This window comes from Piliocolobus tephrosceles, chromosome 5, assembly GCF_002776525.5.
Source record: "Piliocolobus tephrosceles isolate RC106 chromosome 5, ASM277652v3, whole genome shotgun sequence".
In the NCBI taxonomy this organism is placed as follows: Eukaryota; Metazoa; Chordata; class Mammalia; order Primates; family Cercopithecidae; genus Piliocolobus; species Piliocolobus tephrosceles.
In genome coordinates this window covers 43,422,534-43,443,372 of record NC_045438.1, presented here as the reverse complement: position 1 = coordinate 43,443,372, position 20,839 = coordinate 43,422,534, and the positions used below count along the sequence as shown (strand labels likewise).

General features: G+C 37.2%; 1 protein-coding gene across 5 annotated transcripts in view; it reads right to left on the bottom strand.

The window, feature by feature from the left end:
- Positions 1 to 20,839, bottom strand: part of UTRN (utrophin) — a 580,797-nt gene that overhangs the window by 451,753 nt on the left and 108,205 nt on the right. For all 5 annotated transcript variants that reach the window (XM_023183788.2, XM_023183779.3, XM_023183783.3 and 2 more), the window contains one exon: positions 17,348 to 17,409. In XM_023183788.2, the coding sequence (XP_023039556.2) occupies positions 17,348 to 17,409 (62 nt within the window). The remainder of the gene's footprint in view (positions 1 to 17,347; positions 17,410 to 20,839) is intronic.

The following is a 20,839-nucleotide window of genomic DNA, read 5'->3' as shown; positions in this document are numbered from 1 at the left end:
GCTTAAAACTAGTACCACTCCAAGATTTTGTCGGTTGAAGCTTACAGAATTCCTAAACTCTTGTCCCTGATAAACAGCCTCAACTCCCACAGATAATCCTGCTCTAGTGTCTGATGCCAGAAAATTCCACTCCATTCACTGTAAGTTTGGTAGATCCTTGCCTGTCTGTGATACGATGGGTTATTGTGCAATGGGGCGATCACTGCATAGAAAATCAGGAAGCCTCGGCTTTAAGTCCAGTTTGACCATTAACTACCTGGTGAACCTGGCTCAGCTACCTAACCTTTTAAATCGAAAGTCACTGTAAAGATCAAATAATATAACATTATAAGAAAATGCGCTGAAAACTATAGAGTACAATTTAATATTTAATAAATGTTGTATGATCTTGTGTCAAATTACTGCCTTGTATAATAAAATCTCCACAGAGATTAACAGTTCCACTTCCCGTCAATAATAGATATTTTTTAATGAATACTTCTTTTATCTTCTTCATTTCTCACTTTAAAAAATAAATATGTATCATTTATATGAAGCAAAACTTTACCCTGAGTTTGAAGTGGAGGAGGGGGAAGAAGGAGCCATTCTGAAGTTTCCTAAAATTTGGCATTACTCCTTCCTTCCTCCCCTCATGATTCTTTATCTGTTTTTATTGTATGTGTGTGTTTTTGTGTGTGCGTGCGCGCGTGGTATGTGCATGCATGCCTGAAGAGACCTGAATTGCAAAGATGAATAAAGATTCCACATTTCTGCACACTCAACAGCTTACCATTCAGTGGAAGAGATATCCTTTTTGAGAAAATAATAATTACAGTGCGATGTGTAAGGTCTGGAATAGAGAAGTGTGCCAGTGCTATAGGAGCACAAAGGAGAGAGAGACCCCGAGAGCACTGCAAGCCAGGGAGTGGGCAAAGGCTTCAGACAGGAGTTGACCCTTGAACTAGACTTGATTTAGTTTTTTACAAGGCATAATTTACTTATCTTTTAAAAAATTTAGATTCAGGGAGTTCATATGCAGGTTTGTTACATGGGTATGTTGTGTGATGCTGAGGTTTGGGTCTCGAATGATCCCACTGCCCAAGTAGTGAACATAGTACCCAAGAGTTAGTTTTCCAACCCTTGTTCCCCTCCCTCCCTTTATCTGTTTTTAAATAAGTATTAGGTATAGTAAATATAGTAAAATATTATAGTAAAAAACATAATTTTTAGCATGTGCCTTCTTCATTGTTCATATACTCCAGATGAGGCAAAGTGCAGTAAAGTTTTCACCACAGAATCAGTAAAGAATACACTGTTACTTATTCACATCTGAAACAAAGCTGCTCTTCTATTCCCAGCTGCTTTTTTCACACACAGCAACGGATTCAGGGTCAAAGAGATTTTCTCCATCAATCAAAATAACACAGAGATGTGCAAGATGCAGGAACCACTTTCCAGAGGCAGAACTCCAGGAAGCCAGGCAAGGGGTAATGTCTCCCTGAGGGGAAAGTCCCCTGAGGACTTGCTACCCACTGTCAGTAAAAGCAATGGGCAGAAGTGGCCTTCATCACCTGCCTACGTCTAATCCCCCTCCCCCACCCAACCAGAAGTACAGTTCTGCAAAACAGCCAACAAATAACCAAATTCACTTTCAGGTCTTAGGCATAGCAAAAATATATCATACAGGTAAAGCACATGGGAGAAACAAATGGGGGTATATAGGCATATAAAGGATCTTAGAAAATACTGATGATGGCAAGGGCAACTAATATAACACCTGGGCATCCTGTAACCTTTCTCAAATCCACTCTCCACTTTCCAAAAAATAATATAATACAAAACAACTGGCTGGGCGCGGTGGCTCATGCCTGTAATCCTAGCACTTTGGGAGGCTGAGGCGAGAGGATCACTTGAGCAGGAATTTGAGACCAGCCTGGCCAACATGGCAAAACACCATTTCTACTAAAAATACAAAAACTGGCTGGGCGTGGTGGTGCACACCTGTAATCCCAGCTACTTGAGAGACTGAGGCAGGAAAATTGCTTGAACCCAGGAGACAGAGACTGCAGTGAGCCGAGATCATGCCACTGCACTACAACCTAGGCAACACAGCAAGACTGTATCTCAAAAAAACAAACAACAACAAAAAAGCATTATATAAAGGAAATATAAATATTTATTCATATTATAAATAATTATGGATGTCCATCAATGACCTCATCTGTAAACAAGAGGCCTCTTATTGGCCATAGAATTTTGGGCCAGCTACTTGGCCTTTCTGCATCTATTTGTTTACCTGTTAAAAACTAAGATGACGCATGTTCATTAAATGCTTGATGTGACTATATCACAAGCATAACTTTAGTGTTTTCTATTGGCAGAAAAGTGTAATAAAATATCAACAATATCTGAAAGGACTGAGACAACAAATAAGCACTTCTTCCTCTCAGGCAGGAGGGCAAAGCAGGCCCTGAACATGAGAGCATGGTAGTGTCAATTCACAGAGAAAGATCTCTCAAGTCTCGAGGTTTCATTAATGTGTCATATGATGACCTGCAGGAATATACCTCATTCAAAAACAATTAACCACCTTTTGTTGTAAAATGAAAGCAGCCATAGACAATACATAAACAAATATACCAATTGGAATGACTATCTTCCAATAAAGCTTTATTTGTAGACACTAAAATTTGAATTTCACATAATTTCCACATGTCACAAAATATTACTCTTCTTTTGATTTTTTGCAACAACCTAAAACTATAAAAACCATTATTAGCTCATAGGCCATATGGAAACAGGCAGTAGAAATATGAAATGTTCTTAGACATAATGACAGCAAGCATTCACTATGTATCAGATCTGTTCTAAGAGACTTATAAAGATTTAATTGTATTATTTAGATGTATTATTTATTTCCTTATGATAGTATTTCAAGAAAAGTAGCATCATCATCTTCATTTTACAGGTGAAGAAAATGATGTGGCGGTGACTTAACAAATGAGAGGCAGAACCAGGATCTGATACCACAAAATCTGACTCTAAATCTATATTTTCAACATCTGTGCTATACTGCTACTAAAATTATGAAGGCACAGGAGTAGGACAGATAGGGAAGAAAATATTTCATCACTGGACTGGGATATATAGGGAAAAAAATATTTAATCACTGGGGTGGGTGGGATATATTTAGTGGCCTCCCAAAGAGAGCAACAAGATATATACTACATTTTGATGAATTCAAAATGCAGACTATTTTTTCCTAGTACACCACTTTAAAGCATGTCTGGTGCTTTGGTATCACAAGCTGTAAACTTGGGATCCACTCTGGGAAACAGCTTGGAAATGTCAGAAGTCATCTATGAATAAAAATAGAAACTGATTCATCCTGACAGTTAACCTCTTATTTCGATTTTGAAATCTTTGCAAAGACTCATTTGCAGAGACTTCTCTGACAAAGAGAATACAGTTGAATAATGAATTTGGACAAATATTTAGTGAATACCTCCTTTGTGCTTGGCCCTATGGAAATGCCAAGTTCAGGTCATTCTCCTTATTCTCAAGACAGTTTCCATAGTTTTCCAATAAATACAAAATGGTATAAATGAAGAGTCTTGAACTTGAAGGGTATATAAGCCTTGGGTCACATTTAACTTTAAAAAAATTAAACAAACACATTACATGACTCTAGATGACAGATACTACAGCCCTGGCATGGCCAGCTTTGGCTGTCCCCAAGTCTCATCTCCCTGTACCATCACCATTTGGACAAGCGAGACCAGCATTCATACTTGCAGCTGGGACACTACTGCTGCTGGATTTTAAAATGTTAGAGCACAAAGGCAAACGATCATCACAACGCACGGGGAGAAGCCAGGGGGTCTAGCGGGGAGCAGGGGCTGCAAACAACTGCAGTGATGACACATTTGAGGGAAGCAAACCTGATGGGCCCCAGGCACATCTGGAAAATCAGCTGGCTCTGCAGGTTCAAATGGCAGCTCCTGCTCAGTTCTAGCCCAGGGTGGCCATATGGGAATTCCGGTTCACTGTGGGCAGAACTTCTCATTTTTAAAAAGAAGGTGGAAATCTGTATTTATATGTATAATCTCCTGATAACTGTAATTTCCTAAGACACTGTGCTAAACAAATAGATCTTGTCTACAGGCACACCAGGTCATAGGGTGACTGATGAGAAATTTCTGCATACAGCGTGACTACATATAGGTGAAATACAGGATTAATCAAGGAGGAATGCCTTAAGGAATTGGTCAGCTTTGGAGAAAGGCCACACACAAATATGCACATACACACACACACACACTCACACATCCATGGACTATAGAATATGATTAATTGCAAAAATATCATATATCAAGAAATAATCACTCTTGCTCAGGCCAAAAACACAGGGAGTCATTCCTGATTCATTTCCTCTCACTTATTCTCCATCTCTAACCCACCCACAAGCCCTGTCCTTCCACTTCCAAAAACACATCCCAAACGCGATCACTTCTTACCATGGTCATTGTGTCAACTCTAGCCCAAACCGCCATTATCTATTGCCTGAACTCCAGCTCCAGCCAACTGATCTCTTTGCTTCTACGTAAGAGCCAGAATAATTCCAGTTTTAATGTGCAGACCACATTGTGTCATTTCCCTGATTTACCCTAATGGGAGTCCATTATAGGCAAATCCAAACCAAACTCCAAATAAAAATCTTGTGAGATCTGGTCCCACCCTCTCTCTGATCTGATACTGTATTATTCTTACCCTTCTTCAATACTCCCAAAGCACAATATTAATATTTCTATCACAGATCATGTTTTTCAGCAACAGTAGTAGTAATAGAAAAAATCTATAAAAGATTGAATAAGGAAGTAAGATTTAGAAAGTGCAGTTTGGATTTCTTAAAAGAGTGAAATTCTAATTCTTTGTATCGATAACAAATCAGAAGCAGAATTGGGCCTTGGATTTTCCAGTAGGGAGATAGATCAGTGCCTACTTTCTGTCGTACAGTATGCAAAAACCAAGTCGGATAAAAGCAGCCCTTGACTTCATGGCACTCAGACTCCAAACACAGTCATGAGTCACTTAAGGACGGGGATACAGTCAGAGAAATGCATCCTTAGGTGATTCCATCATTGTGCAAACACCATAGAGTATATTTACACAAACTGAGATGGAATAGCCTACAACACACCTAGGCTAGATGGTATAGCATATCACTGCTAGGCTACAAACCTATAGAACATGCTACTGTACCGAATACTGTAGGCAACTGTAACACACGGTAAGTATTCATGTTTCTAAACACAGAAAAGTTACAGTAAAAATATGATATAAAAGATTTTAGGCTGGATACAGTGGCTCACCCCTGTAATCCCAGCACTTTGGGAGGCCGAGGCGAGTGGATCACCTGAGGTTGGGAGTTGGAGACCAGCCTGGCCAACATGGTGAAAGCCCGTCTCTCCTAAAACATAAAAATTAGCTGGTTGTGGTGGTGCACACCTGTAATCCCAGCTACACAGGAGGCTGAGGCAGGAGAATTGCTTGAACCTGGGAGGCAGAAGTTACAGTGAACCAAGACCACGCCACTGCACTCCAGCATGGGCAACAGATACAGACTCCATCTCAAAAAAAAAGCAAAACAAAACAAAAATAGTACACCTGTATAGGACACTTAACATGAATGGCGTTTACAGGACTAGAAATTGCTCTGGGTGAGTGGTAAATGAATGTGAAGGCCTAAGACATTACTGTATACTACCGTCGACCTTATAAACACTGTACACTTAGACTACACTAAATTTATTTTTAAAATATTTTTCTTTCTTCAATAATAAACCTTAGCTTACAGTAACTTTTTTACTTTATAAGCTTTTCAATTTCTTTAACTTTTTGACTCTTTTATAATAACACAGCTTAAAACACAAACACATCACACATCTGTGCAAGAATATTGTTTCATTTTGTCCTTATTCTATAAGCCTTTTTCAATTTTTTAAAACTGTATTTTTTTAGTTTTTAAACTTTTTTATTAAAAACTAAGACACAAACATACACATTAGCCTAGGCCTACACAGGGTCAGGATCAGCAATATCACTGTGTTCCACCTCCGGATCTTGTCCCACTGGAAGGTCTTCAGGGGCAATAACACACACGGAGCTGTCGTCTCCTATGATACAATGCCTTCTTCTGGGACACCTCCTGAAGGAACTGCCTGAGGCTGTTTTATAGTTAACTTTTTTTTCTTTAATGAGTAGAACGAATACCTTCTAAAATAATGGACTGGACACAGTGGCTCACACCTGCAATCCCAGCACTTTGCGGGGCCAAGGCAGGCAGATCATGAGGTCAGGAGTTCGAGACCAGCCTGCCAATATGGTGAAATCCCATCTCTACTAAAAATACAAAAATTAGCCAGGCATGGTGGCACAAGCCTGTAATCCCAGCTACTCAGGAAGCTGAGGCAGAAGAATCGCTTGAACAGGGGAGGTAGAGGTTGCAGTGAGCCATAATTGCACCACTGCACTTCAGCCTGAGCAACAGAGCAAGACTCCATCTCAAAATAAATAAATAAATAAAATAATGATAAAATTATAATAAACACATAAACCAGTAACATAGTCGTTGGTTATCACTACCAAGTATTATGTACTATACATAATTGTATGTGCTAGCTATTTCTACAACTGGCAGCATGGTAGGTTTGTTTACAACAGCATCACCACAAATACTGGATGATACGGTTTGGTTGTGTCCCCACCCAAATCTAGAAGTGTAGCTCCTATAATTCTCACATGTCGTGGGAGGGACCCAGTGGGAGATAACTGAATCATGGGGGCGGGTCTTTCCTGTGCTGTTCTCATGATAGTGAACAAGTCTCATGAGATCTGATGGTTAGTTCCCTGCACATGCTCTCTCTCTTGCTTGCTGCCACGTGAGACGTGACTTTGCTCCTCCTTTGCTTCTCAGAATGGCCTCCCCAGCCATGTGGAACTGTGGGTCAATTAAACCACAGTCCTTTATAAATTACCCAGTCTCGAGAATGTCTTTAGTAGCAGCATAAAAACAGACTAATACACTCGAGTAAATGGCATTGTGCTATGCCCTTATGACAGTTACAGCATCACTAAATTATGGGAATTTTTCAGCTTCATTATCATCTTCTGGGACCACCATCATATATGTGGTCCATCAATGTCCAAAATATCCTTATGCAACACATGACTGTAGATATAAACAAAAAACAGTACTAACATAATATGGCAAATATGTTAAGGTGAATTTGCCAATCTAGCTTGGTACTGCCAAAATTATACAAAAAACAGATATAGCAGGGAGACAGAATCTGTTCTATGACTTACCTAAACCCATAATAAGCAATCAAGTTATAACTGCATATAATAAAAAGAGTTGGAAAATAACAGATTTTAAATGCTTTCAAAAGTAATATGTCTGATGAGTGTCATCTTACAAACGAATAACAAATTTGAGCCCTTTGACATTGATTATTCTATTATTTATTTACACCGTTTTCAAAACAGGATTTGAGACACTCTGTTTAATTCAATTACTAGTCCCATCATTTACTGTGTGTCTATGTGTGTGTGTGTGTGTGTGTGTGTACACAGTATATATATACACACAAACATACATAGTGTACATATCATAATATATTCGTACTCTCCTCAGATTAATCTCAGATTAATCTGATGCCCCTGATAGTTCAAAATGATGCCCCAGCATCTGATAACATTGTAAATTTTATGGTCTCTCTCTCTCTCCCTCCTCATCTGTTATTTGCAAGAAGTTGGTTAATTTAAAAATTCCAATAGAAATAACTTAATTCAATATTTCTCAATCTTTTCAAATTAGAATCTTTAACTCATGAAACCCAATCTCAACACTGACACAAATGTAGCACCCTTTTACATTCTTGTAATTCTTCAATTTTATAATAATCAATAATGCATCAGTAAGCACTATGTACAACATCATCTTAGTTAATGATAATATATTTATATGATAATACATTTTTAAGCCATTATACAACAAAATGCTACGCTTTTTCTCTTGGTGGTGGAATTAAAAGTAGTTTGAAAATTTTTCTTTGGATTTACTCTTTTATCTAATTTTTACAAAGTTTATGTATTATTGCATAAATTAAATAATAGAAGTCTTCAAAAGAATGTTGGCTCTAGTCAAGATTAAGCAAAATTATAAAATTAGGTTCATCTCAATTATAAAATGTGTATCTTAATCAATGAAATGAAGACTGTATGATATTTAGTATTTACTTTTATGATTGAACTCCATGGTAAAAGAACAAACACAGCATTGCTTTCCACAGAGAAGACTGAAAGCAAAATAAGGGCACTGAAATAATGCCTAATGAGTTCCTTCCACACCTCAACAACAGAAAACCAGTAAAATGTGCTCCAGTCACTTATACAATTAGTGAGTGCAGATCTCTCAGCCGTCCTCTTTAAGAATTCTGGGTGATCAGCACAAGTTGTTAAGAATTGAAAAAGATTCCTTTTAGAAGCTTGCTTGGAAGGAGGGAGGGAGAGAAGAGGAAGAGAGAGACAGAGACAAGAGAAACAGATTGTTGCAGATCATCACAGAGTATGCCACATTAACTACAAAGCAATGATTTACAGTGTTTACTGTAAATGTGCAGAGAACAGTCCAAATCAGTAAATGTGCACCCACCTTCAGAACTACAAAATACTGTAAAACACATGCCAAACCAAGTAATATCTTTCAGGGAATCACAAGTCACACAGACATGTAACAGAATGTTTACCTTGATTTTGGTAAGTTACTGGTATAGTGATGATAAAATCTGGAATGATAAGGAACCAGTGTGGGGCTCAGATACCTGGCGGCCAGAGGCAGGGGCCACTAGCGTACTCCACGGACAATCAGGTGAGGTCTGGGGGCTGAATAAGCTCTGACTCCAAATTAGCAAGAAAAAAAAAAATGGGCTAAGGACATGAATAGACAATTTTCAAAAGAAGAGATACAAATGGCCAACAAGAATATGAAAAAATGCTCAACATCACTAATGATCAAGGATATGCAAATCAAAACCACAATGCGATACCACTTCACTCCTGCATGAATGGCCGTAATGAAAAAATCAAAAAACAATAGAGGTTGGCAAGGATGCAGTGAAAAGGGAACACTGCTGGAAATGTAAACTAGTACAACCACTATGGAATACAGTGCGGAGATTCCTTAAAGAAGTAAAAGTAAAACTACCATTTGATCCAGCAATCCCATTACTGGGTATCTACCCAGAGGAAAAGAAGCCATTATACAAAAAAGATGCTTGCACACACATGTTTATAGCAGCACAATTCGCAATTGCAAAAATATGGAATCAGTCCAAATGCCCATCGATCAATGAGTGAATAAAGAAATTGTGGTGTGTGTGTATATATATGTGTGTGTGTATATACTATTAATACTATACAAATAGTATATATACTATTATATATTATATATTAATTAATATATATTAATATATAATATTTTTGCAGTTGCAAACTGTGCTGCTATAAACATGTGTGAGCAAGCATCTTTTTTGTGTAATGGCTCCTTTTCCAAATGCCCACCTCTGATGGGCATTTGGGCGGCTCCATATTTTTGCAATTGCGAATTGTGCTGCTATAAACATGCGTGTGCAAGCATCTTTTTTATATATAATATAGATATTATTATATATTATATATATATACTAATAGTATAGTATATATTTAGTATATGAATAATACTATTCAGCCATTAACAAGGAATGAAATAATGGTATTTGCAGCAACCTGGATGAAACTAGAGACCATTATTCTAAGTGAAGTAACTCAGGAATGGACAACCAAACATCGTATGTTCTGACTCATAAGTGGGAGCTAAGCTGTGAGCATCCGAAGGTGTAAGAATGACACAATGGACTTTGGGGACTGGGAGTGGGAGGGGGGTGGGTGGAAGTGGGGATGAGGGATAAAATTCTATAAATTGGGTACAGTGTATACTGCTCGGGTGATGGGTGCATCAAAATCTCACCAAATCACCACTAAAGAACTTACTCATGTAACCAAACACCACCTGTTCCCCCAAAAACCTATGGAAATAAAATAAAATAAATAAATAAATAAATAAATAGCTCTGACTCCACATGATTACCAGGCAAGGTCTGTAGGCAAACTCAGGAAACAATACAGCTTATTCCATGTATACACAACTGGCAATACAGTAGAAATGTTTGAAGAATGCAGTCTTTCAAAAGATAGGCTTCCATGAGACTAGGGTGAGGCACTGGTAATAGCACTCATTCTGATAGTGTAAAGGTAAATAAAATGAAAGTTCCTTTGTTCAATATATATAAAGGAGAGGCAGCTACACTGCTCCTTCCCTTCCCTTAGGGTTCTCCTTAAAACAAAATAGACCCAATTTTTTTGATCAGGAAATAGATAAACCCAGTCTCGTTTTCCAATTTAAGTTAAACACAGGAGTTGTTGAGGTGGTGGACAGAAACCATCACAACATGGCACATCTAGTTGTCTCTCACAGAGACAAGTGTTCATTGTTCTTTCTCCTACTTTACTGAATATTTGTGTGAAATTCTGTCTAGACTTTGTCATCTTTAACCAACTGCCTGCATGCACTTAACCATACATGCACACTTAATTGTAAATTGTATTTTCTCCGTATTCTATGTTGGTACCAAGAGGTACCAGTGTTGGTAGGATTTTTTATTTCTCCAATAGATAATAACAAAAATAAATGTCAGCTTCTCCCCAAGTGTGACTCCCTTCATGACTGGTGAATGGTTACCTGTGGCAATTGCAGCTACAAGTTTTCCCAGGCCAGATACAGCTGGAAATGGGTCCAGTGTCTCCTTGCTCTGTGTAATAGGTAGAGCTTCTCTCCCCTCAACCACTACCTCTCAGCAATCCCCTCTTGATACCTTACTTCCCACCTCGGCATAAGCCCGCCCTTCCCTGCACCACCAGAGCCCATCTCTGAAGCTAGAGATGGTGGGGCCACAAGAGGTTGAATGGAAAAGCACAAGGAAGGTGGTCCTGCTCACTCCTTCCTAGGTGAAGGGTGAATAGTCATTTCCTCCCAGTTGATCAATTTCTAAACTGATCGTCAATTATAAAGACTACCAAATTTGCTTCACAATTATGAATGCCAATAGGCTGAATCAAAACCCTTTATTAAGTACTCATCAAAGCATAGCATATTAAATAATACTTAACAGTTTTAATTTTAATCATTTGTTTTTAGTTTTAACCAAGGTGAAGTTCATTTTACAAACAATTTTGAGACAAAAATCGAATTTTAAAAATTCAAATTGAATGAAAACAAAACAAACAGCAACAACAACAAAGCTTGCATAAGTATAGCCAAAGTATATCTGGAAGCTGGTGTTTAAGAATATGGAGTATATTTTATTGTTTTCTTTTTAGAGGTATTAGTGAATAGACACAAATTCACATTTCTTTTTAAGGAACCACTTGAATGTGTATGGCTCCTAAAACAATCAGTTGAGTTGCCATATGCATACCCATGAAATAAACCAATGGCAGACCCAGTGTGTAGCTCTTCAAGCTCAAGCCTGTACTACAGATGGTATTTATTGTCACATAGGAAGCCTGTCAGCCTGTTTATAGTACTAAAGAGAAGACTGAACACCTAGAGGTGGAAAAGGGTTTGGGCTCCTTTTATTGCACCTCCTGTACAAATCTCTCTCCTCATCTTTTCCCACCCCTATTTTAGTGATCATTAACTTCCAACATGAAAAAAGTAGAAAAACAATATCTAAAAGCAATGTCTCATTGTCTCCTAAAGGAAAGCATCTTAATAGCTCTCCATATTGGAATTCATTAAAAAAATGCTTCATAGCTTTTCTCTCTTAGGTTCTGTCAATTTAAATTTCAAATTTGGGATTGTAACTTACATGAAAACTTGTCTCATCTGTGTCTTAGAAAAGAGAAAAGCAGAAATTTGCACAAACTCAAGTTCAGCATTTCTAAGTTTGCATATTTTCTAACTAACCTTTATTTGTGAAGCCTCTTTAGAGAACTGTCTCACCAAATTGATAAAATAACTATGCAATTTGTATGTTTTCAGCTCTGCCAGATGAGCAGCTCTGAAAGTCAGCCAAAGAAAATGCAGGCTCAAAGTCAGAGCAAATTTCCCAACAGCAAAGCAATGAGGCCTTTGCTGCCTGCCTTGGGAGACCGGCCGGCTAACAAACCAGAGGCTCTGAAATTTAGAAGGGGCAAAAAACTCAAGTCATATACACCATACAATGGAAGAACATGGGCTTAATGAGCCAATGCTTTTTCCCTTTTCTGTTTATATGTGTGGCACAGATCCACAGATCAGGACTATCACAAATTCAAGGTACCTGATAGGTTTTTTATTTTGCATTCCTAAGTAATTATCATCTCCTATACACTTCATAGCAATGCCTCAATATTTCTTCACGATATAAGACAGGTAATAATGATCAATTGTGTCTTATGGCTATAGAAATGTAGACCAGGTGACCTGAAAAATTTGACTAATAATTTGCCTGAGGTCATAAATAAATGAGCAGGATATCCAGAAATAAGTGTTTAATTTCCTAATTTTTTGCTTTTTTTTTTTTAGATAATCACTTTTTTGAGCTCTTCATAACTTTTAAAAATCCAAGAGCCATAACTTACTGTACACTATGACTTCTCAGGATCCTTGAATTCCAGAGCACCGTATACTCTATAATATGTTAACAAGGATTTGCGGCAAAAAGAATACGTATTTTGAGTGAGTGCTGTCTTGGCTACTGTATATTCATATACAGTTACAAATTTAAAGATGGTTTTAGACCAATATTATTGTCAAGTTCTTTACCAAATCCCTTATCAAGAAAAGAATTGTGCTGGCCTTAAGTCTTCTTTTTCTTCACAGTGAATGTAGTAGTTAGATCCTATGTGAAGAATTGTATTGGGTAAATAAAACAATAATATACATTAAGTCCAAGTGGTCATTTAACAATCACTGCAGCACAACTCCAAGAAATCAGCTAAACAGGGAAAGTTTGGATAGCTGGATTTGCTTATTTTTGTGAATAATGCAGCAAAAGCCCTGATGCATTGTATTCATATCCAGGACATAGCACAGTTCATGCCATGTTGCACTCAGTCCTAAACTCTACTCCTGTCTATTTCCAATGCAACCATCCCCAAGTGGCTTGTGAATATATAGAATTAGGCATATTCAATGTATGTCTATGTCATTGTCATTCATTTATTTATTAAGCCTACAAATACTTTACTGGATACCTACTAAATGCCAAAAGGTATGCCAATGAGCAAATAGACAGTCCCTGCACCCACAGAGCTTATGCCTAACTTAGGAAAAAAGACTGGCAACTATTTAAATTACAGTATGATAACTGCTTCAAATCATAACACTTTGATAGTATACAGCTTTTCTACCCTAGTCTGGAAGCTCAGAAAAGAGATCCTTGAGGAAGCAACACTTAAGTTCAGGCAAGAAGGAAAGGTAGGAGCTGCCCAGGAAGAGATAGAGAAAGGACTATGTGCAAAGGCCAGGAAGGGCCCACCGGGATGGTAAGCAGAGACAGTGTCGCTGGAGCACAAAGAGGGAGCGAAAGGAAAGTACAAAAAATTAGGAGTAAATTAGGAGGTAGCTATTTAGAGTGTTAAGAACTAAGTAAGACCAAAACATCATACTATATATCAAAAATATGTACAATTTCAATTTTTAATTTTGTTTTTTTAAAAAAGGACAATGGGCACCCAATGAAAGAGCTTACAGAAGAGAAAAACGTATTCAGGTTTACCCTTTAGAAATACTATAGATACTCTCTTGAAAATGCAAGGGGAGGCCGGGTGCGGTGGTTCATGCCTATAATCCCAGCACTTTGGGCGGTTGAGGCAGGCAGATCACTTGAGGACAGGAGTTCGAGACCAGCCTGGCGAACATGGTGAAACCCCATCTCTACTAAAAATACAAAAATTAGCTGAGCGTGGTGACATGCGCCCATGCTCCCAGCTACTAGGGAGGCTGAGGCAGGAGAATCACTGCAACCTGGGAGGCAGAGGCTGCAGTGAGCCAAGATTGCACCACTGCACTCCAGACTGGGCGACAGAGCAAGACTCTGTCTCAAAAAAAAAAAAAGAAAAAAAGAAAAAAAAGGATAGGGAGATGGAGAAGGTGGGGCATGGAATGAAGAACCAATTAGCAGATTCTCAGAGTGGTCCATGTATTCAAGGATAATTTTCAACAAGGTAAAGTTATTACTCTCAAACCAATGTGATAATAATGTGTGTCAAAGACTTTATTTAACTCATTAATTAATGAGGGACCCAATAAGGTGTTACAACCAGTTCAGGGGAAAATTTTTAAAAACACATGTTTTATATGAGAAAGATGAAAACTGAAGTAGATTTGCAATAGATGCAAAAACTGGTCTATCCAAGGAGCAATAATTAACTGCTTTCCAAATAATTTTCATTTTTATGGATAAGAATCATTTGCATACCTATTTTCCACAACTTACCTAGTTGTAACATAGCTCAAAAATAATTAAAGGCAGAGATAATTCAGATGCCTGAGCTAACAGGACACCCACTAGTCTTTCTTGCCCATTGTAAAGTCTCTCATCATTTTTTCCAACACCAGTAACAATGACTTAGAAAAGAGACATGTCACTCTACATAAAGTAGAGTAAGTGGACAATTTTGAATATATGTACGTATTAGAATTAACAAGACTCTATGTTTGATTGAGACTTTTGATGGGAAGGAGGCCACAAAGGAAATATCCAGACAAATGCCTGTTTTAAAACAAATTCCTAAATGGCAGAAGGTGCCATCAGTGTCTGTTTAGATTTCTCAGCACAGGGGCCCTGTTGCTCTGTTTAGGAACCCACACTGCAGGGGAGTAGTGGACCCACTGAAAAAGTATATTGTAAAGCTCACCACAATGTACCAAAGGACATGGATTTTTAAAAAATTCATTCCCTTCAATGGGATTTTTTTTTCCTGTTCTAGCCTTTGCATTACCTAGTAATACCAGGCACGAATACAGTCTTTCCCCAGCTTAGCAAGGGTTAAGCCACATGGGAGTCTATGGAAATCTCCCGGTCTAGAAATGTGTTACTCTCTCTTTCACTATCCCCATTTGGAAGCAGTTCAGCTTATGGTCTTAAGACAGCCAGAGGAAAGAAAAAATAATGTGAATATTTAGTGCCACTGCCATGAGCCTCCCATCTCCAAATATTCATAATTTCTCAGATAAATTCCTTCTAGGTTTTGATTTCTTGCTAGATGAAAATAAAAGTTTTCAGAGTCATCCTGCTTTTGGTAGTTTTTCTCCAAACACCTTCTCCAAACACTAACACAGAAACTGAGCTCAGAAACTACCATCTCCAAATACTAACACAGACACTTTTAGCTAAAAGTTCTGTGTTCCATAACTATAACTTTTACTAAAAATGATAAAAATTACCAAGTCTTTTCTAGTAGCTTGGTAAGAAATACAAACATCCCAGGGCAAACAATTTACATGGGACTTAAAGCCCCCATTTATATTGCAAAATAATAGACATTATAAACGTACAAATTCAAATTAATAAACTAGTCTGGTACTACCAGAGTTTGTTTTATTTGAGGTCTTTTTAAAGGTGTCAATGACCCGCCATAAACATTGAGAACTTTCTTTTCAATTATTCTTTCTCAGTTCTCATCTCTCTTCCTCTGCAAACCCTTTCCATGTCCTATCATACTACCTATTGCTCTCCATTGTCATAAATAGGTAAAAAGTAATTTACCCAGTTTCAAATGCTCTCTAAACTTAGGTCTACCAAGTTTAATGCTTTCAAAACAATCTTCAAAATTAGTTCTAAGGCAATTCTTCCCCAAAGACTAAATTAAGCTGCTAAAAACTGCTTCATTTGTTCTATCTAAACAATTACCGTGTTATCCTCGTGAATAACCAGGATGAATAATCTTACTTATATGAGCAATCATGAAACCACTGGAATAAAGCACCTCATATCCAGACTCCCAGTTACTAAAACTGCATTCTCTGGAAAATGGTCACGTGCAGATGAATAGTTCAAAAGTTTTTATTCATGTCAAGCCCGAGATGCACGTATGTTACCTGTGTCTCTGGAATAAAACAAATTAAAATGTACCAAAATATGCCTACATGTTATTTGGAATAATCCTACACATATAACTGCCAATTATGCAAGCACCTTTAAGTTCTAATTCTCTATATTTTTAACCCTCTGTCAAAGTTAATTTTCACATTCCTTACATACTCACAGGCAAAACAAAATATCCCTCAAGATAAACTTGTAAAGCCTAAGAAGCAGTGAAATCAAATAACCAACTATAAATATTGGGATGTGTGGCATTTTTTAAACTATGCTGCTACTCAAACTAACCTTAAGATATCCTCATTTTTTCCTCAGGAAATACCAATGTTTGTCTCCTTGACCTTGACAACTTTCGAAAAGCAACCAAAAATTTTGAAAAGCAAGTCTTCATTAAAATAGCTTTTATACTATTTAAAAGACCATAACAGTGTTTCTCTGAGAAACTTCTCTTTTTCATCTTGCTATAGAAAAGTAACACAATCTGTTACCCTGAAAACTCTCTTCCCACCTAAGGCTTAGTGCACAAAATCCCAACACCAATAACTAATAGATAATCATATTAGAACAGATTTGAAAATAGCACTGACAATTCCTCTCTTCAGCATGGTCTGCCCCTAAGAAAAATTATTGCTCAAAGCATTGATTATGTTCTAAATGGTTAGAAATGCTAAGAGCAGATCTTTGCGGGGGGGAGTGGAATTAAGGAAGTACACACACAAAAAAAAACCACATGGCAGATAAATATTATTAGCCACATCCACAAGAATAAAAATCCATAAATATTTTTGACAGGGTAAAAAGACTGCCTGAATGATAACATTTGGTTTTAACCAGGCAAAATGAAATCATCATCCTCTTAACCAAGAGAACACAAAAATTTTCCCAATGATATATCCTTTCCCAGATGTACCCAGGATTTGCAGAATCGAAAGCAGCTAATTGTTGCCTTAAATATCTGGAGAAGGCTAGGTAAAAGTCAATAGCGTCCCATAAACTATGTATGTGAGAATTTCCATTTAAATGTATTTTAGAAGAGAATAAGAGAAGAATAAATGTATCTGCATACTCAGAAGACTTCTGCTAGGTGACATTTCCTGGGGAAAATTTACCGCACTTCCAACCAAACTCCTTCAATCAGAATGAGGCATCTGAACATCAAAGTTTTTGAAAGTGTCGGTTACCTTTGAAAATCGAGCATTTATCCATTTGGTAAAGGTTTTCTTCTGTACGTCATTGTGTTCATCTGTGGAATGGAAAAAGAAAGAGAAGGAAAAAGTATGAGAGTCTGTACCTTTAGCAAAGCACCAAATAAGGTTATCTCTATCCTCGAAGAGTTTAAAATAGTCCTATTAGTCGAGCTCCTGGAGCACAATGATGCACAGCTGATGCAGAATGTGATGACTGCCCGGTTCACCTATGGAGCCCAACACTGCCTACAACAGAGGGAGGCTCGGGCACCTTTCCCAAGGGACCAGGCTGTCTCACCCTAAGCCCCGGAGTCCTGCCATCAGAGACCAAATCCAGGTTTATGGGATCGAATCAGGGACCTACTTTCCAGCTAGCACCCACAGCACTTTCTGCTACATTTTGTTGAAGTAAAATTTCAGCATAATCAAAATGTCCGCATGTTCAAAACAAAAATTAAACTTATCCAATAAAAACTTAGGAATTCGTGACTTCCTCCCTCTTCATACTGGTCCTACACCCTCTAGAATGACAGTATAAGGTTTATGGTCAATCTTGTAACCCATTTTCCTGCAGTAAGATTGACATGAGGTTTTAATGATCTTGATCTATACAAACTTTTACAGGTAGAAAAATCAGAAGAATTTAAAACATTATCAATTTTGGTTTTGATTACAAATTCATTTTATAAGCCATAAAAAATGAAAAGTTACTTTAAAAGACTGACCACCCTGAACTTTTTAAAGATGGGTAGAAGGATTTGGTTACATATAAGGAGGCCGTGTGCCTAACAAAAAGAGAAAAGGACTTCCTCTTTAGAACCAAGTAGACAGTGTCCCAATCCATTTATTGTGTGACCTTGGGTCATTATAACATCGCCTAGCCTCACGGTTCTCATCTGTAAAATAGGGATAAATAATATCTAGTTTGCAAGAGTATTGTAAAGGTTAGTGAATATAAATGATAATCACTTGACGAAGAGCTGGTGTCCAGCTTGTTATAATGATTATAGTAAAAGTGTAAGCAAGGCAGATAAATATCCATTGGACCTCTTCAGATCATACTGTCTTCCATCACCACCCGATTTCCTGTTAAAGCCAGTAAAAGAGTCATTGTTGACTTAAAGCCTACAAAACAGCATTTTGACAATCTCTATCAGTTGTTCAGAAAGCTGTCCAAGGAGTATCTGCAACAGTGCAGAAAGGTGTGGCTCCATCCATATGTGTGTCCTGCCTCTTCTGCCACCTTTTATACTGCTGGGCTGCCTCCCACATTGGAACAGCAAAATAATAATGGAGGAGGCCCAGGTGTGCTTGGCCCTCCAGCATCAATTCCACATTAAATACAGACCTGCTCACAAACCTCTATTAGGATAATTAGACGTTCATCTACCATTTCACCCAGTTTGTGGTCTTTGGTCCTTACCCCTTTGTGGAAGGAGAGTTTGTAATTAAAAGGTGATTCCCAGAATAAATACAGCAGCAGCTTCAGAAAAAAAGAAAAAATGCACTTTTACAACTCCATAAAGGTAATTGGAGACCTTCTCCAAGACACTAAGGGAGCAAGTGGTATAGAAAACAAAACTGAAACTGCTATTTAAGAAACTCTTTGATGTTAATGGTGCTCAGAGGTGACCTTCCTTCAAGAAAGGACATCAAAGACAGCAACAATCCCTATTTCAAGCTTTATATTATCCGATCAAGGCCACATAAGCCATTTATTAACCAAGAGAAAGTGCTTACACACTGAATGACCCTTTACCATCTTCATATCAAAGAGGGACACAGTAGAAATTATACTCAGAATACAAGGCTACCACCACACATCAACCTGAAGAAGGCGCTATACCAGCCTCACCAAAAGGAATTTAATATTAAATATCATTGTTTAGGGCATTTGGAAAATCCAATTATTTGTCCCACTACCCTAAAAAGGATGTATTTTTATAAATCTGGTTATATACAGTTTTATTTAATCCTATGAATAAAAAATATAGAAAGGCCATAAATAAGTATTAAATTATCTTAATTTGATAACATTCACACAACTTAAGAATTTGAGGCCATAGAAAAGGAAAAAATTATAAGAAAGAAATCTCACTACATGTTACATTTTCTTAACCTATTTCCAGAGCATTTAACTTTCTTATTTCAAAAACATATCTCATACTATGTAGGTTTCTCCCCAGATATAAAATGGACAAAGAAATGAGCACTTTTACCTTATCAAATGACAATAATGTTTCCATTTTATCACATATACAATGAAATCAAATTTATGGATTCCCATTCTTATGTTTCTAAATATGAATAAGATAATGTTTCAAAAATAGTCTTTATTTTATGGGTCAAGTCAATGTCAGAATATAAGTCCAAGTAACAGATAAATTATTTGTCTGTAAATGATACATTTTCTAACATCCAAATGTTTCAAAAATACTTCAAAGTTTATAAATACACTTCTGCATTCATTCTCTTGATACAGTTAAAAATGGGGAAAAGGGGGTACATATTTCAAAGACTAGTTTGCATTTTCCTTTTTTCAGACCCACACACACATACAAACAGACATACTTCTTATTTTCTACTAGACAGGAATTCAGTAAAAAAGCAAGAATTTGTCTGTGGCTTTTCAATTATGAGATTGAAATGTAACAAACTTGCCACACTTACTAACCTCCACATCACAACAATTAAGGTAAACAATCTTGGCCCAGATCTGGGGCACGTAAAAATAGCAGACGGATAACAGGATAACTAAACTTCTGTCATGCTATTCTGATCAGCCATTTTGTCTGCCTAGAAGGTTATAGGGAACTTCCACAGTCTCCAAAATATTTCAATCTTCATTATCAAGCCAATTCGTTATTTTAACATCTCCAAAACAAAAATGTGTAAGAATACAACAAACTTACATATAATTTGATTATAAATAGATATGTATAATATTAAGTGAATGAGTATAATTTCTACTGCACATAAACCTTCTCCAAATGTATTCTTTCAAGCTTCCAAATTCAAACCAGTGTTTTCCTTAGGCTTGGATTTTTGAAAACCATTTTGTTTCTGAAAGCCTTTGCTGGCTTAGCAAATCTTATCCATTAATGACCTTTCTCCATTAGAGGGATGAACACGAGACTGAATTAGAAGAAGAAAAATGTGTTAAATCCCTTAAGGCTGCTTTTCCAAATTCTTCCTCTAAATATTTTGCTCTTCTTAAAATGCTTTTGACATGCTCACACAGATCCAAAGGCCTTCACTGCTGCCTAGCCTGGAATTTTATTTCTGTGATAGGTAAAAGAAGTAAAGCAAGATGCATCAACAAAACTGCTTGATAAATCTTCAAGGAAACTGGTTTGAAAATGTTTTCACTTCACCAGCTCAAATGCGTATTGAAAATTGTTTTAGCAGAACGTAGCAACATATCTCAATTTAAATCCTAAACTGGAAATGTGGCAGAGAAATTAGGAGTTGTTTCCCCTATGAAAG